General features: G+C 30.6%; 1 protein-coding gene across 1 annotated transcript; it reads left to right on the top strand.

Annotated features, from left to right (window-relative positions):
* The first annotated feature begins 10,437 nt into the window (after positions 1-10,437).
* MCM6 (minichromosome maintenance (MCM2/3/5) family protein) lies at positions 10,438-14,418 on the top strand. The gene is made up of 16 exons (XM_079019647.1): positions 10,438-10,596; positions 10,708-10,860; positions 10,943-11,068; positions 11,148-11,504; positions 11,589-11,787; positions 11,867-11,944; positions 12,019-12,248; positions 12,330-12,519; positions 12,619-12,759; positions 12,840-13,043; positions 13,121-13,282; positions 13,351-13,406; positions 13,492-13,610; positions 13,708-13,824; positions 13,938-14,068; positions 14,149-14,418. Exons 1-16 carry the CDS (start codon positions 10,517-10,519, stop codon positions 14,269-14,271), a joined length of 2,466 nt encoding a protein of 821 aa, XP_078875773.1. The 5' UTR covers positions 10,438-10,516; the 3' UTR covers positions 14,272-14,418.
* Positions 14,419-23,652: the final 9,234 nt, after the last annotated feature.

Genomic DNA, 23,652 nt, shown 5'->3' on the forward strand with positions numbered 1-23,652 from the left:
ATATTTGTTAATAATCATATACTGATTCAGGTGAGAAAACATATTTATATGTGAATATAACGTGGTAATTTAGTTTATGCATTTCATCAAACAGTTGGAGTGCATACAAGTTAACTATTTTAAAAATGTTAAAAACATTAAGTTATCAATTCCAAATCATCATATACTTCCGATTTCGACTTCAGATGCAACATCCTACGTCTGATCGATTTCTCATTTTGATTTTGATTTCCGAAAATCCAATTGGGAACCTGTCAGTACCGATTATGAGTCCTTCAATGTCGACTGTGACTGCGAGTCCAGAACTCCGATTCCAATTTCATGAACAGCGAAGAAATTCCGGTTTAGTTGAAGAAATCTGGATGATTATTGAAGGTTGGAGGAAAAAATTTTGATGATGAACGAACTGTTATCGAATTCTCTACAGTTACGTATTTGAGATTGAAGGTTATTAACATATTACAAGTTTGTCACCGTGTCTTTTTATGCTTAGATTAAATGAGTGGCTGAGAATGATTCCCCATTCTCAACCTTTTTTATTTTCTTAATTGAGCTCATCTCTCTCTCTCTCTCTCTCTCTCTCTCTCTCTCTCTATATATATATATATATATATATATATATATATATATATATATATATATATATATATATATATATTAGTCTTAATGATCGTTCACCTTTAATTGCTCATTTTTTTTCTTCGTCATTTTCTATTAATTTTTATTCTTTTAAAAAATGTCTTATTTTTATTGTTTGTTATATCTCGTTTTATATTTTGAGATTTTAATTAGTAAAATATAAACGAGTAACTTATTTAAAAATATCAAATTAATTATCTAAATTATTGAAAATTATTATTTATTAATATTATGATTTATTACTATGTTTATCTTTATTTTTTATTTAAAAATCTTTTTAATTTTCTTTGTCATTACATTACAATCAATATAATAATTATATTTATATTATATTATATAAATTGTTATTCCTACTAAAAACAAATATATATTTACACATTGTTTAATGAAGTTACCTTAACTAACGGACATTAAAAAAAAAAATAGAACACCTGCAAATCTACATTAATTGTTGTTTTAGACAAAGTATAGACAAAACTGCAGAAATGGTTATTGTGGTTTTTCATTTTATGTGGTTATGGTCCAAACGTTTGAAAAGTTGTAGATTTTGGTCATTTTGAACAAGTTTTATTGTGGTTTTGGTCTCTCATCCGTTAAGTTTAACTGGTTGGCTGTTAACTTTTTTAAAATGACAATTTTACCCTCAAGGACCATTTCCACAGTTTTGTCTTTTACCATACTATAAGGACTATTTTTGCATACATTCTTTTTTATTTTATTGAAGTATTATATATTAATAAATATTATTTTTAATGTATAATATTATATATTAATAATAGTGCTTATTGGATTATTAATTTAATTTACTTGATTTTTATAATTTTTTTTATTGCAGTAATTCTTTTTATCGACTTAATATATATCAATACATATAGTTTTTAATATATAATACTTATATCATAATAAATATTATATTATTGGATTATTAATTTCTTTTATTTAATATTTTTAATTCTTTTTTTAAAATTATTTTTATTGGATTATTACTTTTAATTCATTATTTTCTACATATACTAAATATTGTGTTATTGGATTATTAATTTATTTTAGTTAATTTAAAATAAAAACTTTGTCGAAGTAATTCTTTTTATTGAATTATTATATATCAATACATATAGTTTTTAATATATAATATTTATATCATAATAAATATTATATTATTGGATTATTATTTTCTTTTAGTTAATTTTTTTAATTTCTTGTTTTTAAACTGTTTTTTATTGGATTATTACTTTTAATTTATTATTTTCTTCATATACTAAATATCATTTCATTGGATTATTAATTTATTTTTAAATTATAATAATAGTTCTTGTTAATTTTATTGGTTCCACCACAAAGTCGTGAGATACGTAAAATCATCGTTTCACATCATCAAAAATCGTTAGGATCACCGCCAAACACCTTCATTTCATGTAGCTTATAATGATAACCCATAAGGAAAATACCACCACCATCACTCGGTCACCATCACCACTTATATATAAAAAATAATATTTATTGATATATAGTAATCTAATAAAAAAGAATTGCTCCAACAAAAAGGAAATTATAAAAATAATCAACTAACAGAAATTAATAACCCAATAAAATAATGTTTTGTAATACATAATAATCCCATAATATAATATTTATTATTATATAAATATTATATATTAAAAACTATATCTATCGATATATAATAATTCAATAAAAAAGAATTACCTTGATAAAAAAAATTGAATTAACTAAAATAAATTAATAATCCAATAAAACAATATTTAATATATGAAAAAAATAATAAATTAAAAGTAATAATCCAATAAAAAATAATTAAAAAAAATAATTACAAAAATTAACTAAAAAATAATAATCCAATAATATAATATTTATTATGATATAAATACTATATATTAAAAACTATATGTATTGATATATAACAATTCAATAAAAAATAATTATTCCAACACAAAAAAAATAAAAAAAATCAACTAAAATAAATTAATAATCCAATAAAACAATGTTTATTAATATATAAGATTATATATTAAAAATAATATCTATTAATATATAATACTTCAATAAAATAAAAAAGAATGTATGCAAAAATGGTCCTTATAGTATGGTAAAAGACAAAACTACGAAAATGGTCCATGAGGGTAAAATTGTCATTTTAAGGAAGTTAACAGCCAACCAGTTAAACATAACGGATGAGGGACCAAAACCACAACAAAACTTGTTGAAAATGACCAAATCTGCAATTTTTCAAACGTTTTGACCGTAGCCACATAAAATGAGAAACCATATTGACCATTTTTGCAATTTTGTCCAAAGTATATAGGTAAGTTATTTGGATTGTCCTCTTTTAAATATAAAATGAAAATAAAATATAAGTTAAAAAAACGTGCCGTTAAGAAACATTGCAAAAGAAATAGAAAAAGTCAAATTTTTATTGCCGAATGATTCAAAAAATCTAAATATACTAATTTTTAAATATAAAATGAAAATAAAAAACAAGTAAAGAAAAAAAAATCCTTTTTTTTATTGTTGAATGATACAAACCAAATAATTATTTATTTATATTATAATTATTAAATAAAAACAAAGTAATAATCATTATATCTAAATATTATTAGAAGAAAACTTTATTACATTACCTCAAAGAATGATTGGTTTCCTTAATAGTTTTCCATATCAATTTGATGATGATGTCGTCCTAAAAAAACGCTTTAATTTAAAACCCTAATCTCCTCTATACACAATGCAACCACCGTCAAACTACGCCTCCTATGCGTCGCTTGATTTTTCGCCAGCCATTTCTTACGACCATCCTCTTTGTTACTTTCTAGCTAATTGCAAAGGACTTGATTCTAAGAATCACGATGTATGTTTTCATGTTTCCAATTCAAGATTCTTGAATGTCGAAAAATTTAGAATCTTTAACCAATTCAGATATGTCGAAAACCACTTTTTCAATCTGGGCTCATTTAAATCGGAGTAAATTATGCATCAAACTGCTTTCGATTTTGCTATTGAAACACAATTATCAGGTGTTTAACCAACTGATTATCTAATTTTGATAATGTGATGATACTACAAGTGCAATGTCAAACTATAACAGCCAGATTATGTTAAACAATCAAGTTAGTGTTGATTTTGTTTTGAATTCCGTGAAAAAAGGTTTGTAGCTTTGCAATTGATTCCTTTAATAAGTTGTATCGCCTCAGATTCCAAAATAAGAGCTGCATTTTGACTTTGAATGCCAAAAGGTTACTTTTGGGCTTTATTATTGTTGACAATTTTAGTCAGTCTGTCGATAAAACAAGATGCAACTCTTTGAAGTAAACATGGAACTAAGTTTTTGCTGCTATATTTCGTTTTCTTTCACCTAAAATTAGAATCACTAATTTCTGTATCTTGAACTATTTTGTAGGTAACACGCTTGAGCTTTCAAAAGCCATTAGAGATTATCATGATAGTACTGGATACCCTCATATGGTAAGATGAAAGTTGAATATCCTCCATTTTCAAAAGAAAATAAGTGGTATGTGTCTATGAGCCTTAAACAAACTCTTTTCTAACATCAAACTTGATATTAACATTGTATGTTTTAACTTTTAAGGTTGAAGTTGGTAGCTAAAATAAATAGAAAAACGATAGTGGATCAAGAAATATAAATATTCAAATAGATGCTCTCTTGCATTACCATCATTTATTTATTTGTTTGTTTTTCTTTTCTTTGTAATGAAGAATGCAAGGTTTGAAAGTGAGTTTTTTTTGGCTACCAATCCTCAACTATCAAGTTCATTTTACATAATTTTAAATCCATTTTAGTTAATCAGTATAAGAGCTATTTACTCAACATCTTTTCATTTTACATGCATATTAACCATTTGATTAAATGTCTAAATGAAATTTGCTTTTGATATAACATTAACGTAATGTAATATTACGTACAAGTCCCTCATGATCTAACATTAAGTTTTTTTTTTCATTGTATCTAATTTGGTTTTTATCTCTCTAGTACGTTGTTGGTGAACTTGATCCCAACTCAGAAAAGAAGATTGCTTTGCTTGTCAAATCAATTGAATAAGTGGCTCCAGAAGTTGATATTTTCCGATTAAAATAATCAAGCTTGACAGATGAGCACAAAAGAGTAAGTTCTTATATGAAATGTGATTAGAAAGAGTTCATCGAAAAGGTTGTCAAGGAATTTTAATCAGGAAGGAAAGCTTGAAGATTGATTCTGCAATGAATTTGGAAGGAAAAACATTTGATTAATAACTCATTGTCAATTAACTTCATTACAATAATGGGGGTATTTTAGTCATTTTCAATTAACTTCATTTCATTCTTCCGTCCCTCCCTTCACCAAATTCATTCCGCAATCTCTTTGAATGATGCCCATTCATAAAGTGCATGACTTCGGGTATCAAGTGTCTGTAGGAATGGTAAACCAGTTGTTTGTTATTTTGCAAGCCTTATTTGATAATTTGGTGGAGATCTGAGTGAGAATCTATACAGGTTTACTAAAATATATATGAAATACACGCTAGACAAATTATGTTATGTATTTCATAGCTATATTGTATCATTTTTTGAAATTGGTGTGTAAAGTTATGTGTCTGGTCATTCCTTCAGGTATAACTGATGATGATCTCCATGAATCTGCCTATGAAATCCTTCTAGCTGCTAAAGGAGCTTTAGGGTATCTTTTATTGCTTTGCTTGAACTTTATTTTGTACACACACATTGACACTGTTTTCACATTCCTTTTGAATTCCTATTTTGCTGTGATTGGTTCTCTTAGAACTACAAATCTGCCAAACTATCTTTTGACTATTATGTAATGATTGTTTAAGCTGGGGACCTATAGTGCCATCAAAGGAAAAGAAAAAAGAAAAGAATTCCATATTGTTGAACAAGCTTGAAAGGAGTAAGAGTGAACAAGTTACAATGCAATCCCAAGAATCGACTGGTTTGCCAAGAAATCGATGATTATTCTACTCGTACCATTGATTGTACATTAGTTTTGAAATTTATTCATGTATATGTGTGTATGGTGATTCATACTACTCTGTTTGTTTGGATATGCCATTTTTTTAGTTCATCAATGTGGCACTCTAGACTTTAGCTGCTCTCAAGAACATGTTGAAGAAAACATTAACTGATGAATTATTTTGTAGCCAATGGTTCTATAGGAACCATGGTTAGGTTGTTCAGAACCAACGATAGGAGCTAAAATGGTTAAACACATTTTCCAATCATCATCATTTCGAGTTTAGGTAAACTGTTGTGGTCTAGGGTTTATTTAGCTTAATGAGTTCGTGCTATCTTTTATGGGTTTTGGTTACTATGTTTCTTTATGTGCGAGATTCATGCTACTCTGATTCTAGATTTTGGTTATTATACACTATATTCATATTACTCTGATTCTTTTTCTTATGTTGTCGTGGAGGTCAAATGAATCAAAAGATTATTAGAGGAACTAATTGCATGAAAAATAAAAATTGGGTATCTAGATTTGACTTCTTTTCCAACACTATGCTCTCATATAGATTGCGCTACGTAATTCTTTAGGTTATCAATTAATGTTTGATGGATTGATTTAGTACTAACATACTTTTTTCTTAATTTCAGACCATAAAGTTATTGGGGGTTCTACAACCGCCTTCCAACTGTTCAACAAAAGGTCTAGCTTAAAACCTTCATTATAATCAATTGAATAAAAAAAGAGTAGGGGGTGCAGAGACCATATGATTCTTTGGTGAAAATCTTCTTCAGAAACCATGTGATTCTTTGGTGAAAATCTTCTTAGAGACCATGTAATCACTTATTAAAAACAAACATCTATTTGTTATCTACATTAAGGTTATATAAGTACATGGGTCAGAAACCATGTGATTCTTTAGTGAAAATCTTCTCCAGAGAGAGATGTGGATTGAAGAAGAAAGAAGTGAATTTTCTTTTAAAAATAAAGGTACATCGATGGTTGTTCCAACATGATGAATATCCTGTATAGCGCTTCAAGCGTTAAAGTCTATCATATTAGGATTTTCTTTTTTCTTAAATTAATTGTGAAATAATAGGGTTCTATTTGTTGATAGATACATGATTATGTTGTCTTAAAAACAGGGTCTTTTCAAAAAGCTCCTGGTAGTTACAAAGGTATCCTGATCAACTTTGAAATTTTATATTCATTTTTTTACTTGAAATTTCTATAATATATGTAGAATTTAGGTGATATTTTTTTGTTAATATAGTTGGACACTAAATGAAATGACATCTAATGACGTAAAGGTTGTTAGAGAAGTTATAACAGGTGAGCTTTGTGATGAGATTGAGACCCTTTAAATTTATAAGGAGTTTTTTTGAATCAGTTTTTTTTTTTTTTGACATTTTTATTATTTAATTTTTCACTATGTCACAAAAAAACTTTTGATGTTTCATTAGTTTTATATTGTATAAAAAGTAATACACAACCGTGTAAAAAAAAAGATACAATGCAAAAAACCAAACCGAAAAAACAGTACCAAAAAACCAAGTTATACAAAATTGGTGGTTTTGGTTCTTTTTATATTTTAAAAGATAATTTTTTAGGTTTGGTTTAGTTAGTGTTATTCTAAATAAAAAATGAATTGTGTAATAAAAAATTAAAATATGATGTTATAATGCTAAAGTGAATGAAAGTGCATTGTTATTTTATGAACTAAACTCATAATGGTGTTATCTGTTTTTGTTGCTTAGGGTTAAGATGAGGAAAAAAAAGAGATTAGGATGTAGATTGTAGGCAACTAATTTTTTGAAAATGAATTAGTGGACAACAATGATGATTATGCAAGGGTATATATAAACCAATTAATAGCAACAAATTTAAAATCCAGATGTTATTCCACTAGTTTGACCAAATGTTATTCTAAGACATTTAAAATAAAGCATATTGGAATATACTAACAGATTTCATTCCCTTCAAAACAATTTTGACGAAAATAAGATGTTGTAACCAAAGCCATTATAGCCTAATATGCATATAACCAAATTCTTAATTAGTTGGAAATATAGTTTTGAAATACTACATCCGTCCCAAATTAATAGTCAATTTTTGACTTTTGAAGTTTTTTTCTTCAACTTTGACCTTAAATTTTTTTGTATTTGATAGATAATACTTGATGCAAAATATATGAATGAATTGTATTTTAAATGTTTTTTCATTGTCATAAGTTTTATCAAGTAATATATAACATAATTAAAAATATTTAAGGTCAAAGTTGAAGAGAAAATACTTCAAAAGTCAAAAGTGGAATATCAATTTGGGACGGATGGAGTATATTGTTATCAAATGGATTTAATGTGCATAATATAAATGTGCAGTTGTGGACGGTTCTTCAATTTGTTAGGATTCTTTACCTATTTACACAACTAACATTCAAAAAAGGCTAAATGCATTAAATAACAAAGTATTTTATAACATCAAATTGTTAAAAGGAAATGTATGTTTGTTTGTAGCAGTCATCTTTAAACATCCATGTTTACTTAATCAACCACGTAACTGTTTAGAAGATTACTTTAAACATTAAAGGTTAAACGACTGAATATTTCACTTTATTTAAATTATGAAAGTATGAGCTATAATTATATACATGGATTTCCTTTTGATTATGTACATATGTAAATATTTACTTGTAATTGTAAACATTTTTAATTGAAATGACTTAAAATGCACATATATGCAGGAAACTACAAGTGCTTGAGCTCTACGGTGACATACCATATAAGTTGGTTAACAGATAACCCCACCCTCACCCCCACCTACATCCCTAGGTTAAGTTCTTCAATTTTTTGCCATTTTTTGTGTTCAAGTGTTGTTGTCAAATATAAAAAATAGCAATGTGTATTCATATTTTGTGTTATTTTTGTTCTTAGAATTTATTTATATACTTAAATTTGATTTTTTTATTCTTTTATACAAAGTCAGTTGCTATGCATTATTTTTTTTTCTATTTTAATTTGTCAGTTCTTGTAATACACAGGTTGTAAAACCTATATTCTAATAAACGAAACCTAAAAATGTCATATGTTCATTTTCTAGCATGCCTATTCCATAATATATGTTTCCACTTAAACTTTCTATATCATTTAGTCCATAATCGGTTGTAAGTTTTACTGGCTCGGTTGTAAGTTTTACTGGCTATGTAATTTCTTTTTGTATTGTTTATTGTCCAACTTCCTTCTGTCATTTTCCTTAATAAACTTTATATTATTGTTCAAACAAAAGATATATTAGCAATTGAAAATGGGTTTACACTCTCATGATGTTCATTATTATTGTTAACAAACATTTTTTAGATCAAATATTGTGAACCAAAACGTGTTAGAAAATTAAGAGAACCATTTGATATATTAGCAAATATAAATGTGATCATTAGTAAAATTCCATTACAATCAAAATAGCAACGGACTATCTTTTTTTTTTTTTTTTTTTTTTCTTCCTATTAACACATTGTACTATAGCAAGTCTATAGAAATAACATTTTGATTCAAATACAAAACCTTTTTCAAAGCCATCAATATGTCTAATAAAAGTTCTTACCTTTGATGACATAAATCGTATACGAATAATTTACAAGTTAATTTAGATAATATAATTAATATTCTAAAATTTAAAATTTTATTTTATAATTATGTGTTACATGAGTTTTAAAACTATTCAATCTATGTTTTATATGTGTAAACTATGATGGAACACATAAGAAGAGTAGATACTTGGATTTAATTTGATTTATTTTAATTGTGAAGTCTTAAACATCAGTGATGTTTTTTTTATCAACCGAAGGTGTCCATAAGTTTAGTTTGATTTATTTTATACATTTATATGTTTTTTTTATGTGTTTCCTGCGTTTATTAGTAATAATAATATTCAATGTATTTTGATCATTATTGGAACTATTGATGAAAAAAGTAATCCTTAAAATAGGATAAGAAAATCTAGAATAGAAATAACCGGTGCGTATGAAGTATGACATTTTGTAAGATCTAGATTTTACGCAATCTAGCTAGAAAAATAGAAATTAAGATGCATTTTTGTTTGAGCATGAAAATAAAACCCGGGGACATTTTCGGTATTTCATTTTGAAGGTTTGGAGGGTGATTAGTTGCCATGCGTCAAAAAAAGTACTTTTTTTTATTATGATAGAATATATATCTAATAAAATCAATTATCGACAAAGTTTTTTTTTTCTTTTCAAAATTCATGATTTTATCTGTATGTTCTCAAGTAAAATTGTATGATTAATAAATTTAAAATTAATATATGATTATTATTCGTTACATAATGATATTACGATATAGAAAGATGCTAAGACAAAACTAAAAATAAACCATCGTTATAAACAATATTTTTAAATTAGTATGATTATTATTGGGTGATCGTTTTATTTTGAAGCATCAAATTTCTTTAAAATAAATAACCAACAAATACGCAAAATAAACCATCATTTCAAACTATAAAATAATAAAGGAGCTACAAACAGTAAAGCACCGAACTCATATTTTTATTATTATAATGTCTGTTTTATGATAATATATTCAATTCGAAGTTTTAAACCATCGTGCATTTGGTTTTTAAAAAACCAAAATAAAATAAAGAAAGATAATAAAACTTCTACGAACGAATGAAATGTAATATGTCTTATTCAGAGGCAATTGCCACTTGGGTCGGAGCATCGGGTCAAGGCGGCCCATCCCGCGAGATGTGGCGGGAACCCTAACACGCTCTGCTTATTTTCCCGCCAAAAAGTGCATACACAGTTTCATTCATCTACTTCCGTTCCCAATCAACGAATTCACTCACAGTTGAGCAAAAAAAGAAAAAAAAACTTAGAGGAAGGCAGCCAACAATATGGATTCTTTCGGCGGCGCATATTTCACCGACGAGAAAGCAGCGAAGGTCGAGAATATCTTCTTGGAGTTTCTTAAGAGGTATCGCATCAGGGTTTGTCGTGTAGATCCAATAGAAATTGATGCGATTCATGTTTGAATTTGACAAGTTTTGGTCTTTTCTTTTTAATTTAATTTTATTATGCGTTACAGTTTTAGGTTAGATGCGAATTCGAGGGAACCTTTCTATGAATCGGAAATCGAAGCAATGAGACCAAACGAGTCCAACACAATGTTCATCGATTTCTCTCATGTTATGCGGTTCAACGATGTTCTGCAGAAAGCAATTTCTGATGAATATTTGAGGTAAACTTTCCTTTCCTGTTTCGAGTAAAATTTAGTAACATTTTTGGCTTTGAAATTGTTGAATTGTATGATACACCTTTAGGTTTGAGTCGTACCTGAAGAACGCATGTAAGAGGTTCGTAATGGGTCAGAAACCCACCTTCATAACCGACGACAACCCAAATAAGGATATCAATATTGCATTTTATAATTTACCTGTCATAAAAAGGTACATTTTCTTCTACACTATTATCAATCTACTAGTATTTGTTTGAAGATTTCAATTTTTAATTTATGTTTGTGTCCAGATTGAGGGAACTGAGCACATCTGAGATAGGCAGACTAGTATCAGTTACAGGAGTGGTGACTCGCACTAGTGAGGTTAGACCAGAACTCCTTCAGGGAACTTTCAAGTGCTTGGATTGTGGAACCATCATCAAAAACGTTGAGCAACAGTATAAATACACTGAGCCCATGATATGCATTAATGCTATGTGCTCAAAGAAAGGAAAATGGGCACTTCTTCGACAAGAAAGTAAATTTGCAGATTGGCAGAGGGTCAGGATGCAGGAAACATCAAAAGAAATACCCGCAGGATCCCTTCCGAGATCATTAGATGTCATTCTTCGCCATGACATTGTTGAACAGGCTAGGGCTGGTGACACGTATGTAAATTCAATTCACACACCTTTTTCTTTTCTCTTTACATAACAAGTCTTTTTAACTTTTATACTTACTTCACTTTGCAGGGTGATCTTTACTGGCACTGTGGTTGTGATACCTGACATTTTCGCATTAGCAGCTCCTGGAGAAAGAGCCGAAGTTCGTAGAGATGGTGGTAGTAAACGCGACACCACTGGCACTGTTCAAGAAGGTGTTAAAGGCCTCCGGGCTTTGGGAGTTAGAGATCTTTCTTATCGCCTTGCCTTTATTGCCAATTCAGTGCAGGTTTGTTGTTTACTTCACCTTAACGTTTTTGTCAATCGTTCTTTCCATTTATATTGTTTTTGTGTGACTCTTTATTTAGATTTGTGATGGGAGAAGAGATGCTGATATACGAAATAGGAAGAGGGATGCTGAGGATGAAGACAATCTACAATTCACGGTTATTGATTTGACCCGACCCGTATTATATTCTCTAAAGTTCAAGTTTACTTAATTTTTTCTCTGTTATTGTAGCCGGAGGAGGTGGCTGAGGTTAAACAAATGAGAAATACGCCTGATTTTTTCAACAAACTTGTTGATAGTATGGCACCTACTGTTTTTGGACATCAAGATATCAAGCGAGCAATTCTGCTTATGCTTTTGGGTGGAGTTCATAAGTTCACCCATGAAGGGATCAATCTCAGGGGGGATATCAATGTTTGTATTGTTGGAGATCCTAGTTGTGCTAAATCTCAGTTTCTCAAGTAAGCATTCAATCTATTTAAATTTAAAATTTAAATCTTCTTTTTATAATATGAGCAGAGTTTCACAATTTTTTTTTGTAGATACACAACAACCTTAGTTTCAAGATCTGTGTACACATCCGGGAAATCTTCATCTGCTGCTGGATTGACAGCCACTGTTGCAAAAGAACCAGAAACCGGAGAGTTTTGTATTGAGGCTGGTGCACTGATGCTTGCTGACAATGGTGTCTGTTGCATTGACGAATTTGACAAAATGGATATAAGAGATCAGGTAATCAATCAATCAATCAATCAATCATATCACGAATGTTATTTTCTGTTTTTTGCCCTAATCCATCTGATTCTGATATCAATGTCAACAAATCAAAAGGTTGCGATACATGAAGCTATGGAACAACAAACAATTAGTATCACAAAAGCAGGAATACAAGCAACATTGAACGCAAGAACATCAATTTTGGCTGCTGCGAATCCCACAGGAGGCCGCTATGATAAATCTAAACCCTTGAAGGTCAGAATTTTATAATGGTAGAATATCTGTATATTATATGGAATGGAATTATTAATTTGAATTAAGAATGAATGTTGCAGTATAATGTTGCGCTTCCTCCAGCCATTCTTTCAAGGTTTGACCTGGTGTATGTCATGATCGATGATCCTGATGACACAACAGATTTCCATATCGCCTCTCACATTGTTAGGGTTCATCAAAAGCGTGAAAATGCTGTTGCTCCTGCCTTCACCACTGCACAACTCAAGCGTTACATTCAAGTTGCCAAGTCTAAAAAGCCAAAGGTCCCTCTCTCTCTCTCTCTCTCTCTCTCTCTCTCTCTCTCTCTCTTTTGTTTACTAATAAAATGTTGTGAATGCAGTTAAGTGTAGAAGCAAGGAAAATTTTGGTTGATTCTTATGTTGCTCTTCGGAGAGGTGATACAGCTCCAGGAAGTAGAGTTGCATATCGAATGACAGTTAGACAGTTGGAGGCTCTAATCAGACTTTCAGAGGCAATTGCCAGGTGTCACCTCGATGATGAGGTAAAAACTGCAATTTTTATCCTCTTTTGTGACTTGTGTGCTAAGTTTGCCTCCAAATTGTGTATCAGGTTCATCCTCGCCATGTTAAATTAGCAACAAGGCTTCTAAAAACTTCAGTAATCAGGTATGTTATGTTTTGTTTATTGATTGTTGTATAGATGAATATCATAATATATCACACACTAATTACTATGTATTGGAACCTGCAGTGTGGAGTCAACTGAGATTGATTTGACCGAGTTCCAAGAAGATGGTGATGTCGATGGCGATGTTGATGGAAATGGTGAACCTGAGACAGCAGATGCAGCAGCCAATAACGAGCAACCAGGTTGCTATTTTGCTCTGGAGAAGAAACTATAAAATGTTATTTGGATAGAAATTAATTAACAGCTGTAATTGGAATTTTGGTTTTGAATTGTGTGCAGAAAATGGAGAAGGGCAGGGAGGGAAGAAACTTGTGATAACAGATGAATACTTTCAGAGGGTGACTCAAGCCCTTGTCATGCGTCTTAGACAACATGAGGAAACTGTTATGCAAGATGGTATGTGACATCTTTTCTTTTGGCATCATCATAACATAACATAGTCATACCTTCATTCTCATTCTGTTGTACAATTCTACTTTCATCTTAAAATATATTTTTCTTGTTTTCAGGGAGTGGGCTAGCTGGAATGAGGCAAAGGGATCTGATACAGTGGTATGTGGGTCAACAGAATGAGAAGAACAACTACAGCTCAATGGAAGAGGCAAAGGCTGAAGTCACCAAGATTAAAGCTATCATAGAGGTAATCAATCAAATCCTTTCTAAAACTACATAATTATGCATAAAAAAAATAATCTGAAAAGAATGTATATATTGATGCAGAGTTTGGTGAGAAGGGAGGGGCATCTGATAGTGGTAGATGAGGAGGCACAAGGGGATGATGGAGTACGTTCTTCTCGAAACAACAGGATTCTTGCAGTCGCACCTAACTATGTTATTGATTAAAATGCATTTAATATGCTTTGCTTTCAAATGTTGTTGATTGATTGATTAAAAGTCTTGATTTCTATGGTTCAATGAGATATTAGGTTGTATTTCTATCCTCAAAATGGTTGTTTTAGTAGAAATGAAACTTTTTAACTCTTTAATTTATTTTTTGTGATTTAGTTTCTTTGGCCACAAGGTCCACAATATATATATATATATATATATATATATATATATATATATATATATATATATATATATATATATCCTTCCCCCACTTACTTATCATCATTCACTATAAAATGTTAAAAGTGAGTAAAAACCGAACCAAAGAACAAAACCGCAAACCGATATAAAAGATGATGGTGTGGATTTAATTTTTGTAAAAACCCAAGTTATCGGTATGGTGCAGTTTTTATAAAAAAACCGGGCCACCAAAACTGAATAATAAATTACTAATTTATATCATATTACATAATCATATATCGCATATTATCTAAAAGAGTAATAAATATTTGTATATAGATATGCATTGAGAAATATTTACAGTTTATTAATTTACTGACATTGGAAAGCTTTTAAAAGAAGGCCCACTATTCCATTCTCCACTTCGTGTTGTTGTGTTAGACTTAGACGAGATAAATGTGTGTTTAATTGTGTTTGTGGAACCACAGAGCATAATTTTGATGGCGGTCGCTGTTAGTATTTTTTTTATACATAAATAGGTTTTATCATTTTGTATGACATAAATTGTTTTTTTTCTATAAAACTTATTTAATCTGTTTATTTATCAATGCTTTTGTATTTGTATATATAAAAAGGAACTTCTTTGAAAGGATATGACATAAAATCATAAATGGTTGTTTTTTTGTCCATATGTTGGCTATTTAGTTAAAAATTAGTTGAATTATTTTAAAAAAATGGCACCCAGACGAGAAGTGGATTTGTAGAGTTACAAAAATCTCGACCCACTACAACAGAAACCGCACCAATGAATATGGCCGGTTTAAAATCGAAACCATACCGTTTAAACTAAACCGCAAAACTGTACCATTAAAAAACAGCACTCATCGGTTTTAGTACGACAAAAAACCGCACCTTGTGTGTAACATCCCAAAAATCAAGACCAAAAATTTTATTCTTAGTATAGCAATTTATAAAACAATTTATAGAAAACACTATCAAGTTATTCCATTTCATAAAACCATAGATCATACGTCTCAAACCATATCATAAAATAGTAATAAAACCAGAGTACAATTCCCAAAAATCTCATATGCGGAAAATCATGTGTGTGTGATACGTTGCTACCGTGCCGACTCCTTTCCCCTGGAAGAAGAAGGACCTGAAACAAAAACTGTAAATCGTAAGCACGAAGCTTAGTGAGTTCCCCCATCATACCACATACCATACATAACCGGGTACTAGCTACCCATTCGGTCTCTTTCAACTGGTAACTTGTCTAACATATTAGGGTGCTGGCCTACCCCTTCGGCCCTGTCGACCGGTAACTTGCCTAGCATATCAGGGTGATGGCCTACCCCTTCGGCCCTTTCGACCGTACCGGGGACTATTCCACCCCTACTCTACGACATAGCATCCTAGTGCATAAACATATAATCATATATTGCCTAGCCTATCTGGGTGCTGGCATACCCCTTCGGCCCTATCGACCGGTATTGGGGTCTATTCTACCCCTCCTATCTCATATCACATAACAACATAGCATAATAGCACATAACGCAACAAATAGTGACATATAAATATTATCACAAAGACAATCATCTCTACTGTAACTCTTACTAGTCGGCCGACATTGTGGCCTTAGACCCACTTCTACCGGAAGGTAACTCAACTCAATGTCGTGATGTAGCTGAACTGTCCTCAGTGTTGGGATCAACTCCTCTCAAACTCCTACACATAACAATCTCATTTAATTACCTTTTCACACTCATAACCCTTTAAGGGTCAACTCTGATCAATGGTCAAGGTCAAAGGTCAACTCTCAGGTCAAAGTCAACCTTTTGGTCAAGGTTAACTTTCTGGTTGACTCAACTCACCAAGTTGGTCCATCAACTCGTCGAGTTCCCCGGGTCCATAAAACTCTGAGGTCTCGATCCTACTCGTCGAGTTTTCCATGAACTCATCGAGTTCCTATTCATACAAGTCGGGGCATTTCACTCACAACTCGCTGAGTTCATCCTTGAACTCGTCGAGTTCTATGATCTTATGAAGCATTTTAGGCTATGATCCAATATGCAGCTGAGATATAAAATGAGTTTAAGGTACAATTATATTTCCTCCTCAACTGATGATAATTTTTAAATACTTGTTACTTGATCTACTGTGTTTATGTTATCGGAAGTAGAGAACATGATCCCACCTTCTTATCGGGAACGAAGGAACAAAGAAGGTCTAACACCACACAAATTATTCACTAGAGAACACAAAGAGTTAGTCAAACAAGGTGAGGACTGGATGAAAGACACTGCTAGTCAATGGATGGTGGTTGCCGCCCTTATTGCCACCATAGTATTCGCCGCAGCTTTTACAGTGCCAGGTGGATACATGACTCTTTAATATTTTCAAAGTTCGATTTAAAATTAGGATATTGGCAAATTCAGATTGATAAAAAAGACAGATATAAGACCGCCTTTAATGTTCCTATTGAACAATATGAATGAAATGTTATGCCATTGGCTAAAATGCCCCTTCAGAATTTCAAATTATAATGAATGATATATTTAATCCTTATAGCAATTTTATTATTGTATATATAGATGATATTTTAGTATTTTTAAAAAATATTCAAGAACATTGTGAACATTTACATACTTTTGAAGCAATAATAGTAAACAATGGTTAGGTAATATCACAATCTAAGATGTCTTTATTCCAAACAAATGTAAGATTTTTAGGTCATAGTTTTGAAAAAGGACAAGTCATTCCTATACAAAGAAGTATAGATTTTGCTACGAAATTCCTAGATGAAATAAAAGATAAAACTCAACTACAAAGATTTTTAGGTAGCCTGAATTATATATCACCTTTTTATCAAGATTTATCAACCGACAATGCAATTTTATATGATAGATTAAAAAAAATCATTGTGCTTGGACAGATAATCATACCCAAGTAGTTAAAAGAATAAAAAATAAAGTAAAAAATTTACCATGTTTATCTTTGACTAATCCAAATTGGGAAAAGATAGTTGAAACAGATGCCTCTGACTTATGGTTTGGAGGAATTTTAAAACAAATTCACCCTAACACAATAAAAAAGAATTCTTAATCAGATTTCATTATGGAAAATGGACTCCTAGTCAAAAGAATTATTCTACTACTGCTAAATAAATTTTAGCATTAGTAAAATGTATTCTTAAATTTCAAGATGATTTATATAATCAAAATTTCATTATAAAAGCAGATTTTCAAGTAGCTAAATTCATGTTTAATAAAGACTTTAAACATGATGTTTCTAAACAAATTTTTACTACATGGCAAGCTACATTAGCATGTTTTGATTTTGAAATTCAATATAAAAAAGGAAGTGATAATAGTCTTCCTGATTTTTTAACTAGAGAATTTCTAAATGAGTTATAACCATTTAAGACAACTGTCTCATGATATTATTAATATAAAAAAATTCAATTAGAGAACCAGAAGTTGAATTAACCAACTTAAACAATGAACCATATTATAAAAGGACAATAATTAAACTAAGACTAATAGGATTAAGAATTCATCTGAAGAATCTTAAGAACAAACTTATATTGCTCTTAAATTAATATTTTCAGGTAAAATTATAATGGGTGACTCAAGATTACAAGTAAAGAATAATCTTCATTGTAAACAAATAAGGGTCTTAGAATCATTTATCAAACGAAATAAAAAAGTCGATAGACCAATAACAAGAATTGACATGCAAAGATATAATAGTATGTTCAAATATCCTCATAAGAAAATCTCAGAAACCACGTGCTAATTTTCACGATGAATTCCAATCATGGAAGAGGCCATCCTTCATACAGGAGTGGTTATAATAGAGGTCGGGGAAATCCTACGGCTTCAAGCAGTTCTTATAGAACTGGAATTTCATCACAAGCAAATAATCAGTCCCTTTCAATTCAAGGAAGCCCATTATATGAGGAGTTTAAAGAAGTTTTTGAATCAAAAGGGAAAACACGCCTAGTTTCGCTCAAATGATCACAGATGGTGACACCATTAATGATCATTTTGAATATAAAGAATCATCTCATAAAGATGATATTATTATTTTAGAAAATAAAGATATAATGCTTTATTTTGAAAATAATGAGGATCCATGGTTTCTAATGACAATATATTTGGATACAGCAACATATGCTGGATATTCTTATAAAGAAAGATTATATTATGAGAATATTTTGAAAATAACTGGAGCGGTTGAATTTTCTCATTTTACATCCGAAGGTAATAACAACGTTTATAATTTCAGCAAAGCTATTATCAAAAAGATCATATCAGCAGAAGAATGGGGTTTAAGTACCATTAAGTAGAAAGAATTTATAGTCCCTCCTTCGAAAATTCCAATGAAATTTACATATTGGGATTATACTGACTGTTTTCATAAAACCTTCTTATATGAAAATCCTCAAAGAAAGCATACTTGGTTCTTTAAAGTATGTGAAAAGGTTTATAACCAAAACAAAGATATGCCAAATTGGTTTACTAATTGGTGGATCTCATATGATCCAAGTGTAGATATTCTCCCTGAGGAACCATTAAGAAAATTTTATGGTGAATGGTTGCCAGTTTCACCAAGATACATGAAACAATCTATTCCTTTGAAATTAGAAGGATTAGAAGCAATATCTTCTATGCATTTTTTCTTGGAATTTTCTATTCCTTGGATTTGGAAATGGTCTCGACATGTGGATTATACTCCCTCTAAATTTCCTTCTCTCCAAAGGTTATAGTTTACCAAATTCTTGCCTAAAATGCTTCATAAGGATCCAAAAACAAAAATTCTTAATGCCCAGGAAACAATTGATCATATCAATCAACAAATCAAAAAATACCAAGACCAAAAAAATTTCTCAGATATAACCTCCTCAACCCCTCAAAAAGTTAATCTAACTAAAGAAGAAATGATCAAATCATTTAGGTTATACTGTTCTGAAATGAAAGAAAACCTTAAACGCAGTACAAAACATGAAAATGTAAAAGATGAAGGTTCAAATGAAGAAATTTCAGATAACATGTCAATTGAAACCCAAAGCCAATCACAAGGCTTTGAAGGGGAATCCCATCCAGATGATGAAGAAATTCTAGATGGAAAACTTCCCATTGATTGCACGATTGACGTGATAGAGGAGTCAACCACTCAATGAAAGAAACTTTCCAAAAACAAAAGGACATCACCACAATAGACTCAAAGTGACAAGTGTGAGAACCAAAATAAAAGAGGATATATTCGTCAGGAATTATTGAAGACATAGTATAATATTCTTCAGAAATTATTAAAGATAGAGGAATCAAACAAAAAGTTATTTCTACTTTTCTTAAAGCTATCTGCCAATGCTAAATATAATAATTTAGGTTTTGTTCGTTTTTGAGTCCTCTTGGTCTATATAAGGAGACTCTTTCTTATGTTTTAGATAGGCTTTTAGCCATTTTCACTTCATCTCTTGTAATCCCTCCCTGTAACATCTTTCTGTAATAAAAAGTTTGAAATATATTTGGAGTATCAAAGTCATTGCTATACATCAAAATTGGATTCACCTCTCTGGTTAGTCTAATTCTTTTTACATATTTTTTATACAACCTAATGAAATGCTAAATTGTTAATATCACATAGTATTATCATGGAAGGAGTATTATGATTAGCAAATCATAATCAAATATGAGCTAAAAAAAGGGTATGGAGTAAAAGGCAAAGTCGTGTTTTAGCCCGCTTTTTGGGCCACATGGTTGTTTCAGGACGTTTTACTCATTGACTCGCCTAACTCACATATACTCTTTTGTTTTCAAATTTAAGTTTATTTAATTTTATAAAAGCTAAATTTTATTTCATCCCATTTTATAGCTTTTCTAGTTGTAATTTTTGACATATCAAAATTGCTTTCTATTAAAATTATTTCATTTATAGGTTTATTAACTCTCTTACATCTAGGATTCATAGTTTTTAATGGTTTAAAATATATATGATAACATATACATATTACTTCCGATCCTGGTAAATAATTATAACCATGAGTTTTGACATTTAATGTTAAAGCTTGAAAAATATTTTCAGACAATAAAAGTTGTAAATTTGGGTAAACATTAAAATATATTGGTACATGTGGGACAGACTAGATTCTATTATACCCATTAAACATTGTTTCCAATTTTTATTTCTAGCATCCCTATGGACCGCTAAAAAGCTTTCAGTTAATACTTGTAATTTTAATGGTTTAAAAACAATTTGCACTAAACCAGTACGTAAATAATTATAAATATATTTATAACAATTTGCACTAAACCAGTACGTAAATAATTATAAATATATTTATATCTATCAATACTGAACTGTCATATCATCTTCATTTATAATTAAATTTTCTTCTATAGTTTTAACAATTTAAACGAAACCTAATTTTTCAAAGCCTCAAAGGTTCCTAATTCATATATAAATTTAGGGTTGAAACAGAGAATAGTCAATTTATTAAGAAGATCTAAATTCTTTGGTACGTTAATTAGTGACATGCATCCAACATCGATGGGTAATACGGTTTGTTTACTTACAGTTGTTTTATTTAGGAGGAAGTACGCATAGAGTTTTAGATAAGAATGAAAACAGTCTACTTGCAAAGTCCATGGGCTTTTAAATTAGCTAATTTAGAGTCGAATACTGGAATATTGTCCAAGTGCTTATTCTTTCTCAAAAAAGTTAAAAAAATAATAATAATAAAATAAAAAAACTATTTATTTGTTAAACCGGTCCGGTTTTAACCAGGACCAAAGCTTTGGATTTTACTAATTTGATAACTGCCGGTTTTTTAATTTTATAGAACCGGTGACTCAAGCGGTTTCTAGCTGAACCGGTTCAACCGCCCTAACAGGTCCTATTTTCAAAACATTAGAAATAATACATAATACATACAAATTAAACAATATAAAAGATATATAATGGATCAAATATTATTAGTAACATAAACATCCAACTAAATGGATATAGATTTTGAATCAATTTTTATATAACTGGTAATCAAATATTTGATATCTCGCTTGATCTTATCAGCAATTGCTCTACATTTTATAAACACATATAAGCCCAAATTTTGTTGGACTTATAGCCCAAATTTTAAAGAATATTCTGTACCAACTTCATCCATTAGACTAATAATCTAACTTTACCTTAGGGATGCTTAAACCTTATAAATGAATTATTGAAATACTCGATAAACCTTATATACTAATCAAATTGTTTATCCCATGAAAAATGTAATAATAGTGGAATCCTTTTAGCACTATAATGAGATGTATATTTATAAAACATAAAAACATGTATGCAAAGTGCTTTTCATGTTTTGCTTCTTTTATTAATTTGACAATGACATTAAAAAATAACAATTAAGGTATACGTGTTTGGTTCTGTTTTAAACTTGTATACAATAATGAAATAAAAACATAAGAAAGAACAAGGGTCTTTCTTAAGTGAGATCCAAAAAACAATGGAGATGGGAAAGGCAATGGGATACAACTTGGAGCGATGTTATGACCGGGTAAAAGAAATTGTTGAAGGGACTGGAGATAAAATGGTGTTGAGATGAATTGTCTCTCCATCAATATTCAAGGAGCGGGTTGTAAAAATAAACGAACTTGGGTTCGGAATTTGTGTCTTAAGCATAAGGTTAATTTGTTGGCTATTCAAGAAACGAAGATGAAAGTTATTGATGTTCGTATGGCTCGGTCTTTTTTGGGGGAATAATTCTTTTTCTTACGTTTTCTCTCCTTCTCGTGGAGCTTCGAGTGCTATTGAGGCAATATGGTCTTCTTCGGGATTGCCGGTCATGTTTATTGTGGTTTATGCTCCGCAAGGGGCTGATTCCAAGCGAATTCTTTGGGATAACCTTCTCCAGCTTATTAATTCTTTCCAAGGTGACAATGTTTTCATGGGCGATTTTAATGAGGTTTGGGATGAATCGGAAAGACTTGGTACTTTGTTTAACTCTAATACAGCCAGGAGATTCAACAATTTTATTGAGTAGGCGGGTTTATTCGATGTTTCTCTTGGTGGTCCTCGGTTTACATGAAGTGGCAAGTGGGGTTCAAAATTTAGTAAGTTGGATAGATTTTTAACTTCTCATGGTATCTTGGATGCTTTTCCCCATTTAATAGGTATGGTTTTGGAGAAGTACACTCCGGACCATAGACCTATTTTGTTATCGGAGCATAGAGTTGATTATGTGTAATGCCCGTAGATCAGGGCTAGTCAATTTAGAGACGATAAGCGTCAAAAATGACTTTTTGATGAAAGATTATTTAGAATGAGTAATCTTAACTAAGTTATAGTATATGTTACAAGGATTCCGTACATATAAAGAACGCTTATAACGAAGAAGTTATGACCTGTTGAAGTTTCACGACAGAACCGACACGACCCAACACGACACAACGCGACGTAAATAGTGAATTTACGTTAGAGCGATATTTATCCAAAACAATCTAAATGAGAATTGAATATCTCATCGATAGTAGTGCAACGGCGGAAAGATGGACGAAAACGAACGTCAGACGAAGGAGTTATGAGTTTATAACGGAGTTTTCCTGTCCCGGTCTACTAAAATAATATACAAGTAATATAATTATAATATATTAAAAATAAATTCAAAATTAGCCAATGGAGTCTAAACAAGAGTTGTAGAGCATAATCTCATCTTCACGTCGATATAAAGAACGTCGAAAACGGAGTTCGTATGCAAAAGTTATGAATTTCTGAAGTTCGGGGCGCGAAACCCCAAAACTGTCAGATACCACGACGTGGCAAGCAGTGCCACAACGTGGCAAGTCTTCTGATGTGACATCCCCAAAAATCACGGCCAGAAAAGACCGATTTTGTTTATGCTTTGTTTAAAAATCAGAGTAACATTTTAAATAAAAGTGTTGCGGAATTTGTCTCAAAACAAAATATGATAGAGATTTATCAAAAGCATTTCCGTAGAAATGTATTTCATTAAAAAGACTCGGGATGTCATGTTCGATACAGATCATAAGCATAAACAATACAACATAGGCCTTACTACATTATTCCGTATTTACAGGCCTAAAATCCATTAATCTCTCATCCCAAGATATCACATCTATGCTCATGCGCCACTACCTGTAATACAAGAAACTGAGTGGGTCAGGCTTGGGAGCCTGGTGAGCACATAGA

Source organism: Lactuca serriola, chromosome 9, assembly GCF_051521515.1.
Source record: "Lactuca serriola cultivar US96UC23 chromosome 9, Lser_US96UC23_V15, whole genome shotgun sequence".
Classification (NCBI taxonomy): Eukaryota; Viridiplantae; Streptophyta; class Magnoliopsida; order Asterales; family Asteraceae; genus Lactuca; species Lactuca serriola.